At 48.0% G+C, this 15607-nt stretch overlaps 1 protein-coding gene across 3 annotated transcripts in view; it reads right to left on the bottom strand.

The window, feature by feature from the left end:
- Positions 1 to 15607, bottom strand: part of KMT2A (lysine methyltransferase 2A) — a 473075-nt gene that overhangs the window by 155513 nt on the left and 301955 nt on the right. For all 3 annotated transcript variants that reach the window (XM_030220693.1, XM_030220691.1, XM_030220692.1), the window contains exon 25: positions 14829 to 14989. In XM_030220693.1, the coding sequence (XP_030076553.1) occupies positions 14829 to 14989 (161 nt within the window). The remainder of the gene's footprint in view (positions 1 to 14828; positions 14990 to 15607) is intronic.

The raw sequence follows: 15607 nt of genomic DNA, 5'->3' as shown, positions 1-15607 counted from the left end.
TCCCGATGGACAATTTGGAGGTTTTGAGGCCAAATTGAGGGTGTATCCTTGCCGGACTATTTGGAGAACCCACTGGTCGGAGGTTATGAGAGGCCACCTTTGGTGAAAAGCTTTCAACCTCCCTCCGACTGGCAGGTCGCCCGGCACTGATACTTGGATGTCGGCTATGCTCTGCTGGAGCCAGTCAGAAGCTCATCCCTTGCTTTTGCTGGGGAGTCGAGGGGCCTTGCTGAGGCGCACGCTGCTGACGAGAGCGAGCGCACTGGGGCTTAGCCTGGGCCGCAGGCTGTCGAGAAGGAGGATTGTACCTACGCTTGCCAGAAGCGTAGGGAACAGTCTTCCTTCCCCCAAAAAATCTTCTACCTGTAGAGGTAGAGGCTGAAGGCTGCCGGCGGGAGAACTTGTCGAATGCGGTGTCCCGCTGGTGGAGCTGCTCTACCACCTGCTCGACTTTTTCTCCAAAAATATTATCCGCATGGCAAGGCGAGTCCGCAATCTGCTGCTGGATTCTATTCTCCAGGTCGGAGGCACGCAGCCATGAGAGTCTGCGCATCACCACACCTTGAGCAGCGGCCCTGGACGCAACATCAAAGGTGTCATACACCCCTCTGGCCAGGAATTTTCTGCACGCCTTCAGCTGCCTGACCACCTCCTGAAAAGGCCTGGCTTGCTCAGGGGGGAGCTTGTCCACCAAGCCCAACTGCCGCACATTGTTCCGCATGTGTATGCTCGTGTAGAGCTGGTAGGACTGAATCTTGGCCACGAGCATAGAAGAATGGTAGGCTTTCCTCCCAAAGGAGTCCAAGGTTCTAGAGTCCTTGCCCGGGGGCGCCGAAGCATGTTCTCTAGAACTCTTGGCTTTCTTTAGGGCCAAATCCACAACTCCAGAGTCATGAAGCAACTGAGTGCGCATCAGCTCTGGGTCCCCATGGATCCGGTACTGGGACTCGATCTTCTTGGGAATGTGGGGATTACTTAGAGGCTTGGTCCAGTTCGCCAGCAATGTCTTTTTGAGGACATGATGCATGGGTACTGTGGACGCTTCCCTTAGGTGGAGAAGGATAGTCCAGGAGATCAAACATTTCAGCCCTGGGCTCGTCCTCCACAACCACCGGGAAGGGGATGGCCGTAGACATCTCCCGGACAAAGGAAGCGAAAGACAGGCTCACAGGAGGAGAAAGCTGCCTTTCAGGAGAGGGAGTGGGATCGGAAGGAAGACCCTCAGACTCCTCGTCAGAGAAATATCTGATGTCTTCTTCCTCTTCCCACGAGGCCTCACCATCGGTGTCAGACACAAGTTCACGGACCTGTGTCTGCAACCGTGCCCGGCTCGACTCCGTGGAACCACGGCCACGGCGGGAGCGTCGAGAGGTAGACTCCCTCGCCCGCACCGGCGAAGCTCCCTCCGCCGACGTAGTCGGGGAGCCTTCCTGGGAGGCTACCGCAGTCGGTACCGCAAGCGGCACAGATGTCGGAGACCTCACCCCGGACAATGGGCCAGCCGGCGCCTCGCTCGACGGTACCGGAGGCGCAAGCACCCCCGGTACCAGAGGGGAAGGGCGCAACAGCTCCCCCAGGATCTCTGGGAGAACGGCCCGGAGGCTCTCGTACAGAGCGGCTGTAGAAAAAGACATGGAAGCCGATGCAGGAGTCGATGTCAGAACCTGTTCCGGGCGTGGAGGCTGTTCCGGGCTGTCCAAAGGGGAGCGCACCGACACCTCTTGAACAGAGGGCGAGCGGTCCTCTCGGTGCCGATGCTTACTGGGTGCCGACTCCCTCGGCGACCCAGAGCTCTTGGTGCCGACACGGGAAGGGGACCGGTGACGATGCTTCTTCGATTTTTTGGAGCGAAGCACGTCACCGGAGCTTCCCGGCACCGACGAGGAGGACGTAGAATCCAGCCGTCTCTTCCTCGGGGCCGAGGCCGAAGAGGGTCGGTCTCGGGGGGGGGGGGGCTGTACCGCAGGAGCCCTCAGGGTAGGGGGAGACCCACCCGAAGGCTCACCGCCACCAGCAGGGGAATGGACAGCCCTCACCTGCATTCCAGACGAAGCACCACCATCCGACAACATCAGCAGATGAGGAGGTCTCGATACCACCGACACCGACGCAGCCTTCCGATGTCGCCCCGATGCAGAGGGCCGATGCCTCGATGCACTCGATGCAATCGGGGACGAGGATGAAGGTCTGGGCGCCGACGACGTCGAGGCAGTCGATACTCCCGGTGCCGATGCCGATGAAGAGCCCGAGAACAAAATGTTCCACTGGGCTAACCTCGCTACCTGAGTCCGCTTTTGTAAAAGGGCACACAGACTACAGGCCTGAGGGCGGTGCCCAGCCCCCAGACACTGAACACACGACGCGTGCCTGTCAGTGAGCGAGATTACCCGGGCGCACTGGGTGCACTTCTTGAAGCCGCTGGAAGACTTCGATGTCATGGGCGGAAAAATCGCGCCGGCAAGATCAAAACTCGAAATGGCGAAAATGGCACCACAAATATAGGGAGAAGAAAAACTTCGACTGAGGCCTAAATAGGGCCTACCCCGACGACGAAAGAAAACTTACCGGGGCAAAAAACTCGAAGTACGGGAAGGGAGAAAACCAAGAGGCCTCCTCCCGACACCCTTTTTTTTTTTTTTTTTTAAAGAAGAAAAGAAGACTGGCCGGCACGAGCCGGTTCGGGTGGGAAGACGGCCGCGCATGCGCGGTGCGCATCGGCGCGCGAGGACTAGCAAAGGACTTTGCTAGAAAGTGTTCCGATTGGAGGGGATGCCGTGGACGTCACCCATCAGTGAGAACAAGCAGCCTGCTTGTCCTCGAAGAATATGTAAGTAAGCTTCCTTGATGCCCAAGGATGCCAGGATTTCTCCTTTTTTCACCGCAGCTATTACGGAACGGAGAGTCTCCATCCGGAAGTGCCGTATTTTCAAGGCCCGAATGACTCCCTTGAGGTCGAGAATAGGCCGCACATAACCTCCCTTCTTTGGCACCACAAAGTAAATGGAGTAACGTCCCTTGCCATGTTGATCTACTGGCACTGGGCCCACCGCGCCCATGCTTTGACTGGAGACTTGCAGGGAGAGTTTACGAACCCGTCTCTCAAGGGCCGGCAGAACTCCAACTTGTAGCCGTCTCTGATGACTTTCAGAACCCAAGTGTCTGAAGTTACCATGGTCCACTCTCCCAGAAACGAGGATAGCCTTCCTCCTATCTGCTCTGGGCCATGGACCAGGTCCCCGTCATTGGGTACGAGACCCTGGGGGAGGGCCGGAGGACGAACCTCCGGGACAGCGGTCCCTGCAAAAGGAATGCTGCTTGGGGGAGAAGTTCCGCTTGAAGGAAAAGGAGGTCGACTTGCCTGGGCGATACCGGCGGGCTTCCTGAAATCGGCCCTTGGAGGAACCAGGGCGAGCACTGCCGGCCCATGCCCTGACCTCCGGCAACCTCTTGCCCTTAGACGTGCCGAGCTCCATCACGATCTTGTCGAGCTCGTCCCCAAAGAGCAGCTTGCCTTTAAAAGGCAACTTGGCCAGGCGAGATTTTGAGGCATGGCCAGCCGACCAGTGCTTAAGCCATAGCCACCGCCGAGCCGAGACTGTCTGAGCCATACCTTTAGCCGAGGCTCTCAAGACATCGTACAACAAGTCTGCTAAGTAGGCCAAGCCCAACTCCAGGGCCGGCCAATCCGCCCTCAAGGACGAATCCGAGGGGGAAGTCCGCTGCAAAACGGTCAGGCATGCCCTGGCCACATAGGAGCCACAAACCGAGGCTTGCAAACTCAGGGCGGCCGCCTCCAATCTCCTGTCCTGAGTGTCCTTCAGGGCAGTGCCACCTTCCACTGGCAGAGCCATCCTCTTAGTCACCGCAGTGATTAAAGAGTCCACTGTAGGCCAGAGAAAGGCCTCCCGTTCACACTCAGGCAGAGGGTACAGCCAGGACATGGCCCTGGCTACTTTAAGGCGCGCTTCAGGGGTATCCCATTGAGCCGAAATTAAGGTCTGCATGGCTTCATGAATGTAGAAGGTTCTAGGCAGGCGCTTAGTTCCCAGCATAATGGCAGAGCCAGCTGAGGCTGAGAGAGGGCCTTCCTCCGGAGAGGAAATTTTCAAAATGCTCATGGCCTGCACTAACAGGTTGGGCAAATCCTCTGAGCAAAAAAGCCGCGCTGCAGAGGGGTCATCCGCTCCATCCGAGCGAGGATCAGTCTCCTCCATAGAATCCGCTAAGGACCTCTGGGAGACACGCTGCCCTCATCCACATCAGAGGAGACAGAGTCCCCTAGGGCCTGGAGATCCACCCGAGGGTATTTGATCATAGAAGCCTCATCACCCTTATCAGACAGGGGAGCAGGGGCAGCGCTTTGCATTAGAAAAGCCTGATGTAGCAGCAAAATGAACTCAGGGGAGAAACCCCCCAGTCTGTGCACTTCCGCAGCCTGGGCCACAGCCCTAGAGGCACTCTCAACCTGCGCTCCCAAGAGCGGGGGAGAGGCACGCTGCGCATTCAAAATGGGGTCCGTCACGACACGACATTCTGCGAAGGAGCCACACGGGAAGAATGGCGCTTTAATTTCGCCCGACTTTTTACCGTTGCCTAAGTCAAGGGCGACCATACCATTAGCGTCTCCCACCTTGAGGGCGACCCAAGAAGAAGCCGTCCGAGCAGCGTGGCCAGCCACAACCGGGAGAGTGGCCAGCAGGGGATGGGCGCCTAAGGCGGGAAAAACCGCCGCACCGGAACAAAACCCGGGGAACTCTCCTGACTCCAAAAAGGCGCCCAAAAAAGGTGACTCTGCCTTCGGACCCCCCGCTTCCCCACTAGACGCGTAAGCATTCTGGGGAGCGTCTTTTTGCGCCCTTGCCATCCGACGCCATTAGCCACGTGGAGACTGTTCGGGGAACCCCCTGCCCGCTAGTAAAAAAGGTAAAATTACCTGCTTCTCGCTCCGAGCTGCAACGATTTGGAGTCCCAGTGAGCAGCTGCAAACAAAAGACGTTTTTCTCTCAAAGACGTCTATTTTTCGGAGTTTTTTTTTTTTTTTTTTAAACGGAGCCAGCGGGAGGGGGAGAAAAGGAGGGACCTGGCACCACCAGGTTTACACTTGCTCACAAAGAGCCCTCAACCCCAGGTACTCAACAAAACCTAAACAATTAGGCTTGGAGACCTAGCCAGAGCTGCTGCTGTGTGACCACACACCTGCTGAGATAGAGAACATACTGGGGAGTTTCCGGCAGCACATGACCACATATAGGGAGGCAAAAGATTGCTCTCTATCTCCACCTGCTGGTAGATGGACACAACCCAGCAGTCTATGGATTGATCTGCTTGATGAAATGGAAAGAGATTTCATTCAGTTTCTCTGACTCATCAGCTTTGAATACCATGTCTGGCACTGCTATCTCTCCCAAATCTGCCTCGGTGAAGACTGAAGCAAAGAATTAATTTAATCTCTCCGCTATGGCTTTGTCTTCCCCGATTGCCCCTTTTACCCCTCGGTCATCTAGCGGTCCAACCGATTCTTTTGCCGGCTTTTTGCTTTTAATATACCTAAAAAAATTTTACTATGTGTTTTTGCCTCCAACACAATCTTTTTTTTCAAAGTCCCTCTTTGGCTTCTTTATCCGCACTTTGAATTTCACTTTACTTATGCTGTTTCTTATTATTTTCAGTCGGTTCTTACTTCCATTTTCTGAAGGATTTTCTTTTAGCTCTAATAGTTTCCTTTACCTCACTTTTTAACCACGCCGGCTGTCGTTTGGTCTTCCATCCTCCTTTTTTCAATACATGGAATATTTGGCCTGGGCTTCCAGGATGGTATTTTTGAACGGCATCCACACCTGATGTAAATTGTTGACCCTCACAGCAGCTCCTCTAAATTTTTTTTTTTCACCGTGCTTTTCATTTTATCAGTTTCCTTTTTGAAAGTTAAACGCTAACGTATTGGATTTCCTGTGTATACTTACTCCAAAGCTAATATCAAATCTGATGATATTATGATCACTTATCAAGTGGCCCCCGTCACCATTACCTCCCGCCCCAGATCATGCGCTCCACTAAGGACTAGCTAGAATTTTTCTCTCTCGTCGGCTCCTGTACCAGCTGCTCCATAAAGCAGTCCTTGATTTCATCAAGGACGTTTACCTCCCCGATGTTACATTTACCCAGTTAATATCGGGGTAATTGAAATCACCCAGTATTATTGTGTTGCCCAGTTTGTTAGCCTCCCTAATTTCCGATAACATTTCTACATCAGTCTGTTCATCCTGGCCAGGCGGATGGTAGTACACTCCTATCACTATCCTTTTCCCCTTTACACATGGAATTTCAATCCATAGGGATTCCAAAATGTGTTTTGTTTCCTGCAGAATTTTCAATCTATTTGATTCAAGGTCCTCTTTAACATACAATGCAACCCCTCCACCAATTCGATCCACCCTATCACTACGATATAATTTGTACCCCGGTATGACAGTGGCCCACTGGTTATCCTCCTTTCACCAGGTCTCAGAGATGCCTATTATATCTAATTTTTAATTTACTACTATACTACTACTATAATTTAGTGCAATATATTCTAACTCTCCCATCTTATTTCTTAGGGCTTCTGGCATTCGCATATCGACATTTCTAACTATGTTTGCTGTTCCTATTTACATCATGCTCAGTACTTGATAGCATTAATTTGCAATCTTTTGACTGATTTTTATTTTTATTTAAGGACACCTGATCTACTATGGTCTCTTTTGCAACCTCACTATCGGAATGCCCTATCTTCCCTGTTTTAGTGATATCTTTGAAAGATACCTTATTCTGAACCATGTACTTTTGAGTGACTGTCGGCCATCCCCCAGTTTCTAGTTTAAAAGCTGCTCTATCTCCTTTTTAAATGCTGATGCCAGCAGCCTAGTTCCACCCTAGTTAAGGTGGAGACCATCCTTTCGGAATAGGCTCCTCCTTCCCCAAAATGCTGCCCAGTTCCTAACAAATCTAAAACTCTCCTCCCTGCACCATTGTCTCATCCATGCATTGAGACTCTGGAGCTCTGCCTGTCTCTTGGGCCCTGCCTAAATTTGGCTTCCAGAATCTCTCTCCCACATTTTCCTATATCACTGGTACCCACATATAGATGTCTGCATACATGTTTAGATTTATGTCTTCTAGTTCATATAACATCTGTCTGTAGAGTACTATTGCACAATTGTTCAGTCACTTTTTTAGACAATTTGTTAAATATTGCACACTTTCTTTATAAATTTCACTCTCATAACCTGGGTTTTGTTTTTCATTCTGTTTTGCTTACAAACAGCGGATTGTTTCTGGTGACGTATTTGTTCACTGCCATAGCAGTGCTTGTAAATTTTGTCTGTAATCTCTCTATATATTTCTCTTGATTTAAAGCATTTAGACCTGTTGTGCATTCTCATTTTTCACATTCTTCTGCACACATCTCCAAAGTGTATATTTACAGCTGTCACTGTTGTTTTCAGAATTATCATAATTTATGCTGACATCATCACAACGGAGAAATTAGACCTTACCTGCTAATTTGCTTTCCTTTAGTCCCTCCAGACCGGCCCAGGATTGGACTGATGGGTTGTGCACGCCTACCAGCAGGTGGAGACTGAGAAAAAACTCTGACTCTAGAGACCCAATGAGAGCCCTGGTCATGTGACCCTAGCCTCAGTATTTGAATAACAAAGCAGAAAGGAAAAGAAGGACATATATTCTGTGCCATGAGGAATTCAAGCAGCCAGAAAGCACAAGAGAAAAACGTGCTTAAACTACGGCTTTGCCGTGACACGGGGCTCACCAACAACTCGCTTCAGAGCTGAGGGGTATGGCCAATTCTGTACAGATTGGTATATCTCTATAACTGCTTAATTTGTATAACATTATGAACTGAATAACCATTTAACTTGCAGAAGATTTAACTTGTACAACATTATGCATTTCCGTTTACTGTCTAACTTGCAGAACAGCTCTGTAGACAACAGTTGAATATCTGTACACAGTAATGCTGAGAACCATAGAACACGGGAGGGGCCTGGGCTGGTCCGGAGGGACTAAAGGAAAGCAAATTAGCAGGTAAGGTCTAATTTTTCCTTCCTTAGCATCCCTCCGGCCCGGCCCAGGATTGGACTGATGGGACGTAACAAAGCAGTAGTCCTAAGGGAGGGACCCCAGCAAACCCGCTGTGAGTACTCGTGATGCAAAGACCGCCTCCTGATGACACTGTACATCCAGCCTGTAATGCTTAGAGAAAGAATGAAGGGAAGACCAAGTCGCCACCTTATAGATTTCCGCTGGAGGCACCAAGAAGCACTCCGCCCATGAAGCTGCCTGCCCACGAGTAGAAGCATGAGCTTTAAGCGCCTCAGGAACTGATCTGCCCGCCAGGAGATAAGCAGACGCTATCATTTCCTTGATCCACCGAGACAACGTGGGCTTAGAAGCTGACAAGCCCTTGCGGCGACCTGCAAAAAGAAGAAAAAGACGGTCCGAGCGACGGAAGTCCTCCGTAACAGCAAGGTATCGTTTAAGAACTCTCAACATCCAGAGTACGCAACTTCTGTTGCTCCTGCGTTCCCGAGGCCGATCCCAGAACCGGAAGAAAAACCGACTGGGACATATGAAAACGAGAAAGTACCTTAGGCAAAAAGAAAGGAACCGAACGAAGGACCACTCGCTCTTTAGAAAATTCCAGAAATGGATGAAAAGGGTTGGATTAGGTGGGGGTCGGAGGCGTGTCCAAGATGGCGGCTCAGCTTTGAGTGTGTGCGCTCGAGCTCTCTGGACTTATACCTAAAAACCTGTTTCTTTTTTCTAAAAATGCCTCATACAAAGAGGAAAGCCGTGGTAAAGAGCCATCCGCCATTGGTTCTTACCTCATCGCCGGTTCAGACGACGCTGGATCGCTTCACAACGAAGCCCACGTTTAACTCCGGTGAGAGTTTGCCCACTGTGAGCGCCGACGAAGGAGCGACGGCTCACTTGGGCTCAGAGATCTTTTTGTCCCCGCCTGATATTAATCAACCACCTTGTCCAGCTCGTAGTCGGCAGTGGATGTCGGATCTAGCCGCTTCGGAAGTCGAAGGTGGCGGATCTGCAAGTGGTGGCTCCACCCCAAAGCGGACCGAGAAAACAACTGTGGAACAGCAAGCTCCCCAGGTGGTTACACTGGAGTTGATCTGGACCGCTATTCAAGAACTGACTCAAACTGTAGAGAACACGGTAAAAGAGACTTCCATGCTTGTAAGTAAAGTTGATGTTTTAACTGAAGCTATGGATAACTTTAAAGTAGACACTACTTCAAAAATAGATTCGATTCAAACAGAAATAACGACGCTGAAACTGACTAATAATGTTTTGATTAAAGACAAATTGATGACTTTGAGAAAGATTGAACAACTTGAAAACTTTAACAAGCGCTTGAATCTAAGGATACTAAGTTTTCCTGTCATAATTGGCTTGAGTCCGATGGAACTGTTTCGTAAATACTTGATTGAAAATCTACAATATTCCCCCTCTCATATTCCTCCAGTTAATAAAATTTTTTATGTTCCTTTGCCTAAAAATAAAGAGGGAGAATTGAAGCAGATAAGCAATCAAGTTAAACCACAAGAGAATAACCAGGAATCACAAGATCTTTCGGCGTTTCTGGAACAGTCTTTTTCAGCAGTCTCACATCGACAGACTTTATTGATATCACTAGTTTTTGAACAAGATCTTAACGCAATACTAAAAATGTACTTTAAAAATTCAATGAAACTTTTCTGTGGATCCAGGGTCTGGATTTATCCAGACGTAACTAAAACTACTCAAGATAGGAGAAAGTTATTCCTAGCGTTAAGAGAGGAGACAAGGGCAATTGGAGCCTCCTTTTTGCTATCCTATCCTTGTAAATGCATAGTGAAGTATCTTAATGTAAAGTATGTTTTTTTTGAGTCGGATCAGTTAAAATCTTTCCTGGAACAAAAGCTGGTCCTCAATGTACCCCCAGTGTAATAATTTAATAACGGATTAATCTTTATTATGGTGGATTAATGAGCCAAGCCATTTTCTTTATTATTTCTTATTATATAAGACTATGTTATTTCTTTATTTCTTTACTAGACATGTCTCCCTTCCCTCATTGTTTTGTGGTCTAAGGAAGAATATAAAAATGTATTTTGTTTTTTCCTCTATAATTTTTTTGCCTTTCTGTGTTTCTAAATACAAGATGTAATGCTTGTTAATTACAAATAAATGAATAAAAAAAAAAAAAAAAAGAAAATTCCAGAAATGGAGATCTACAGGAAAAAACTTGCAACTCCGAGACTCTTCTAGCTGACGCAATAGCCACCAAAAACACTGTCTTAAGCGTTAAATCCTTCAGAGAACATGCTTGTAATGGCTCAAAAGGAGGCTTTGTCAGAGACGAAAGCACCAGATTAAGGTCCCAAGATGGAAAGACTGATCTGACCGGACAACAAAGAAGGCTAACCCCCCTTCAAAAAACGAGCTACCTCGGGAAGACTAGCCAAAGACTTGCTTCGTATCCTACCTCTGAAACAGGACAGAACCGCCGCCTGCACCTTCAGAGAAGAAAGAGACAATCCTTTATCAAAACCGGCTGAAGAAAATCTAACATCTGAGGCACTGAAGCCCGAAAAGGAACAATGTTAGCATCTGCACACCAATCCTCAAAAATTCTCCAAGTGCGAATATAGTTCAGAGAAGTGGAACGACTACGAGACTGCAACATAGTGGAAATCACTGGCGCTGAAAATCTCCACTTAGCTAAACAGGCTCGTTCAAGAGCCAAGCCGTAAGACAAAATCGAGCTGGATCTGGATGTGGAACTGGTCCTAGTACCAGCAAAGCCTTGTGCACCGGAAGACGAAGAGGAGACACCACGGACAGACGTTGGAGATCCGCGTACCAGGGACGCCGAGGCCAGTCCGGTGCCACAAAATGATCGGCCCCTCGTGCTCTTCGATCTTCTGTAGGAGACGACCTATTAGCGGCCAAGGAGGAAACGCGTAAAGAAGGCCGGAGGGCCATTGCTGCAAGAGGGCGTCTACCCCTGCTGCCCTTACATCTTTTCGGCGACTGAAGAAGCGAGGAACTTTGGAGTTGAGACTGGAGGCGAAAAGATCTAGTACTGGAAGACCCCAGCACTGTACTATCAACTGAAACGCCCGATCGCTGAGAGCCCATTCCCCGGGAACGAGAGTGTGGCGACTCAGAAAGTGCTTGGACGTTGTCTACTCCTGCTACATGCGAGGCTGAGATGGCCGTGAGGTGAATTTCCTCCCACGTGAGGAGACTCTCCGCTTCCCGACACAGGAGACGGCACCTCGTACCTCCCTGGCGGTTGATGTAGGCCACTGCCGAGGCGTTGTCCGAGAGAACTCGCACTGCTTTGCCTACCAGAAGAGGACTGAAGTGCAGCAGAGCCAACCGAATTGCCCTGGTCTCCAGAAAGTTGATGGATTGAGCTGCTTCCAGCGGAGACCAGAGACCCTGGGTCCACTTGTCTAGGCAATGAGCTCCCCAGCCCCGGAGACTGGCATCTGTTGTTAGTGGTATCCACCGCGGAGGCTCCAACGGCATTCCTACAGAGAGATTCCGCATCCGTAGCCACCAAAACAGAGAGATGCGCTCCCGGTGACGCAAAGACAACTTCATCAGAAGGGAATCTGTTTGAGCTGACCACCGGGCCAGAAGAGACCACTGAAGAGACCTCATGTGAGCCCTGGCCCAGGGAACTACCTCTATCGTGGCTGCCATGGAACCGAGAACTTGAAGATAGTTTCGAGTACAAGGTACCTTCTGATGCATCAAATTCAGTATCTGAGACCGGAGCTTTAGAATTCTGCCCTGTGGAAGAAAAACTCGACCCCTCGCAGTATCGAAGGTAACCCCCCAAAACTCTAGAGACTGAGAGGGGACCAAACGGCTCTTGGCTATAATTCACCACCCAACCTAGGGACTGCAGGAAAGCTACTACTCTCTCCGTGACTTGACAACTTTCTTGATAAGATTTCGCCCTTATCAACCAGTCGTCTAAGTAGGGATGAACCAGAATCCCTTCCTTCCTGAGAGCCACTGCAACCACGACCATAACCTTGGTGAAAGTGCGAGGAGCCGTCGCTAGTCCGAAAGGCAGAGCACGAAACTGATAATGTCGGCCTAGAATTGCAAAATGCAAAAACTTGTGGTGAGCCGAACGAATAGGAATATGTAAATAGGCTTCTGTCAGATCCAAGGCTGTTAGATACTCCCCCTTGCACACTGCCACTATGACTGACCGAAGGGTCTCCATACGAAAGCTGGTGACCTTGAGAGCGCGATTGACAGCTTTGAGGTCTAAAATAGGGCGAAAGGAGTCCTCCTTTTTGGGCACCACAAAGTAAATGGAATACCGGCCTTGTTTGTACTTGGAAGGAGGGACTGGACAAATAGCCTGAAGATCTACGAGCCTCTGTAGAGTCTCCCGAACCGCATGCGCTTTGAGAGGAGAGCAATAGGGAGACTCCAGAAAGGCGTCTGAAATAGGCCTTGCGAATTCTAAGGCATAACCTTCTCGAACAACTTCCAAGACCCACTGGTCTGAGGTAATGTGGGCCCACCTCTGATAGAACTGAGAAAGTCGAGCTCCGACAGGGACCAGAGGAGGGACCCTCGCATCTTCATTGGGAAGCACATGAAGGGGAGCGAAAACTGCCGCCTGAGAATCTGCCTCCTCTGCGGTAACCCCAAAAGGACTGAGTCCTATTAAAAAATCACGATCTCTGAGTGTGAGGAGCTCTATCAGGCTGAAATCTACAGAAAGGTCGTAGCCTACCACATCCAAACAAGGCACCCCGACTGGACAGACGAGGCCTATCTTCAGGGAGACGAGGCACTTTAGAGTCTCCTAGGGAATGAACCAATTTATCCAAATCTTCTCCAAACAAAAAGGAACCAATAAAGAAAATAGGGAAAAAATATAGACAAATACCAAAAGAGAGACTAATGGGCTCACGTCCTACCTGCTGGGAGACTGAGAAAATACTGAGGCTAGGGTCACATGACCAGGGCTCTCATTGGCTCTCTAGAGTCAGAGTTTTTTCTCAGACTCCACCTGCTGGTAGGCGTGCACAACCCATCAGTCCAATCCTGGGCCGGTCCGGAGGGATGCTAAGGAAAGTTGAATTTTTGTCAGTTTGTGTACTGATGTAGATATTCCAGTTTCGAGTGCTGGTATGCAGTAGGTTCTTGTAAATGCAGGAAGCAATTTAAACTGTGGACTGATTAGAGTTTTTATTGATGTTAGGGATGAAAACAGATTTTGCAGTAAAGACTCTGTAGGTAATATGTAGGCAAAAATGAGCCTTTTTGAGCTGGATAGCTTTGGACCCTGTATATTGTATTTATCACTGTGTTCACTTTATACCATGAGCGGGATTATACATAATTTATTTTATGTTAATTATATAAATGGGCCATGTAGCAACAAATTAAGTATGGTATTTTGAAGCCAGCTATGTCTACAACAATTGTGGTTTTACGTTGTAAATAGTGGATTCTTAAACTGTTATCTTCTGCAGGGTTTATTCCATTGTGGATTAGACATTTGATGTTGATCATATGCACCCTTACAGGTATGTGGCTTTTTAAATCTTTAGCTGGATTCTCTATCAGTATATTTTTATTTTATGCTTATAGTTCCCTACTTTTATCTCCTATAGACAGTTTAATTAGTGCAGTGTTTAACATTTTCAGTCAGATTAAATTCTGTTTTGTGGAGTCTTGACAGGTGACTAGATATTTTGTTCCTCTAAGTTTTTATATACTTCGACTGCTCTTGCACTTTGCTTTCATTTCAACTTCGGTGTGGTTATCTATAGGTTCTTGGCCTTACATTTGAACAATGGACATTCATCACATGGTGACATATGATTATTCATATACATTTTTGAAATCTGGCAATTAGTCACGTCTTTTCACAACTATGTGTTTTCATGAGATCACAGTGATCTCTCCATAAAATGTTTTAAGTATAGTTCATATTTCTTGCTTTGGAGTTTACATTTCTTCTCCTTTTTTTCTTTTCTAATGCAAATACTTATGTTTTTTTCTTTTTCAATGTGAATACTTATGTATTTATTATATATTTATCATTATGTCTTTTGTTTTTTCTGTTATGTACCAAGATTCTCCTGATGGAGGCTGTCTAGCCAAAACACAGCCTGTGTTGAGTTTCTCTGTCTGGGACTTGTATCTACATGTTCTGTACCCATTAAAGGAACGTTTTTGCAACATTTGGTAACCTTGATATTTGTTATTTTTGACCCTTGGTTTGATTTGCTCACATTTCTGTGTGGAAGTTTTTTTTTTTTTGTTTTTCTCTTGTCTATTGACTAAATCCGGGCCAGACCATTTTGCTAGGTATTGACAACAGACACACTAGTCTACAGAGGTTACTGAGTCACCCCTGTAGGCCTTTTGAAAAACTGGAATTATATCAGCCACTTTCCAATCCTCAAGTACTGTGACCATTTTAAACATGTTACATATTACTAGCAATAGGTTAGCAATTTCAATTTGGAGCACTTCCAGAACTCCGGGGTGAATACTATCCAGTACTGATTCTTTACTCTTTAGGACCCCTCACTTATGCCTGTACTTGCTGACCGTAAGCAGCCTATTGAATGAAATGCGCTAGTAATTTGTATATCATTTACCCTACATAACACTGCCAAAACTTAGATAGCTGACATTATCTTCTCCCCTCCTAACATGTCTCCAAATGTTCTCAAGCTGTATGCAATGCTCAGAAGGTCTCTGAGGTGATCAGTTACCTGTTAATGTTGCAGGACTATGAGCAATTGTCCTGTTTTCGTCATGCTCCACGGTGCTGTTGATATCTGGCTCCTCAGCAGGCGGGCGGCATTCCATGATTTTGCATGTATATACACAGCGTTTCCGAGCATCTGTTGTACTCCAGTATACTCTAGAACACCTGTGAGGCAGCAGGAGAAATAAGGTCTTACCTGATAATTTTCTTTCAATTAGTCCTTCACACTATTCCAGAAGCTGTGGATAGTTGTGTCCATTAACCAGCAGATGGAGACAGAGAACTGAAAACTGAGCTGAGACATCTCTCTTTTAGCATCCAGTCCAGCTCCTCAGTATTTACATAGACAAGAGGTAAGGAGAAACTCAGAATAAACACAACAACCTTACATAACCTGCTAACCTAACATTAACCAGATGAGCAAACGTGAGGACCTCTCTCATCTCTGGGCAACTTTGTAGAGAACAAGAGATATGCAGGAAGCACCATGTATCTTGATCTCAGGTAAGGTGAGCCTTTGGACCACAGCCGGACTCCGACTGCAGTAGGCAAGTCCCCTAGGCTGGCACAAGTCAAGGTGATCCCAGGCAAGAACCAAGGCAGACTGGGCAAGGCAAGGCAAGACTAGACAGGACAGAACTAGACAAGACTAGGCAAGACAGATGAGACAGAAACCGGATTTAGACAAGGCAAGTAAAAGCAAGGCAACAGGGCTAGAAATGGAACCCAGACAGGACAAAACAAGACAAGGAACTAGGTCCAGACAGGCAAGACGAGGGCAAG

Source organism: Microcaecilia unicolor, chromosome 12 (genome assembly GCF_901765095.1).
Source record: "Microcaecilia unicolor chromosome 12, aMicUni1.1, whole genome shotgun sequence".
NCBI classification, from domain to species: Eukaryota; Metazoa; Chordata; class Amphibia; order Gymnophiona; family Siphonopidae; genus Microcaecilia; species Microcaecilia unicolor.
Note: the sequence above shows the minus strand (reverse complement) of the source record. Positions and strands in the feature narration are given on the sequence as shown.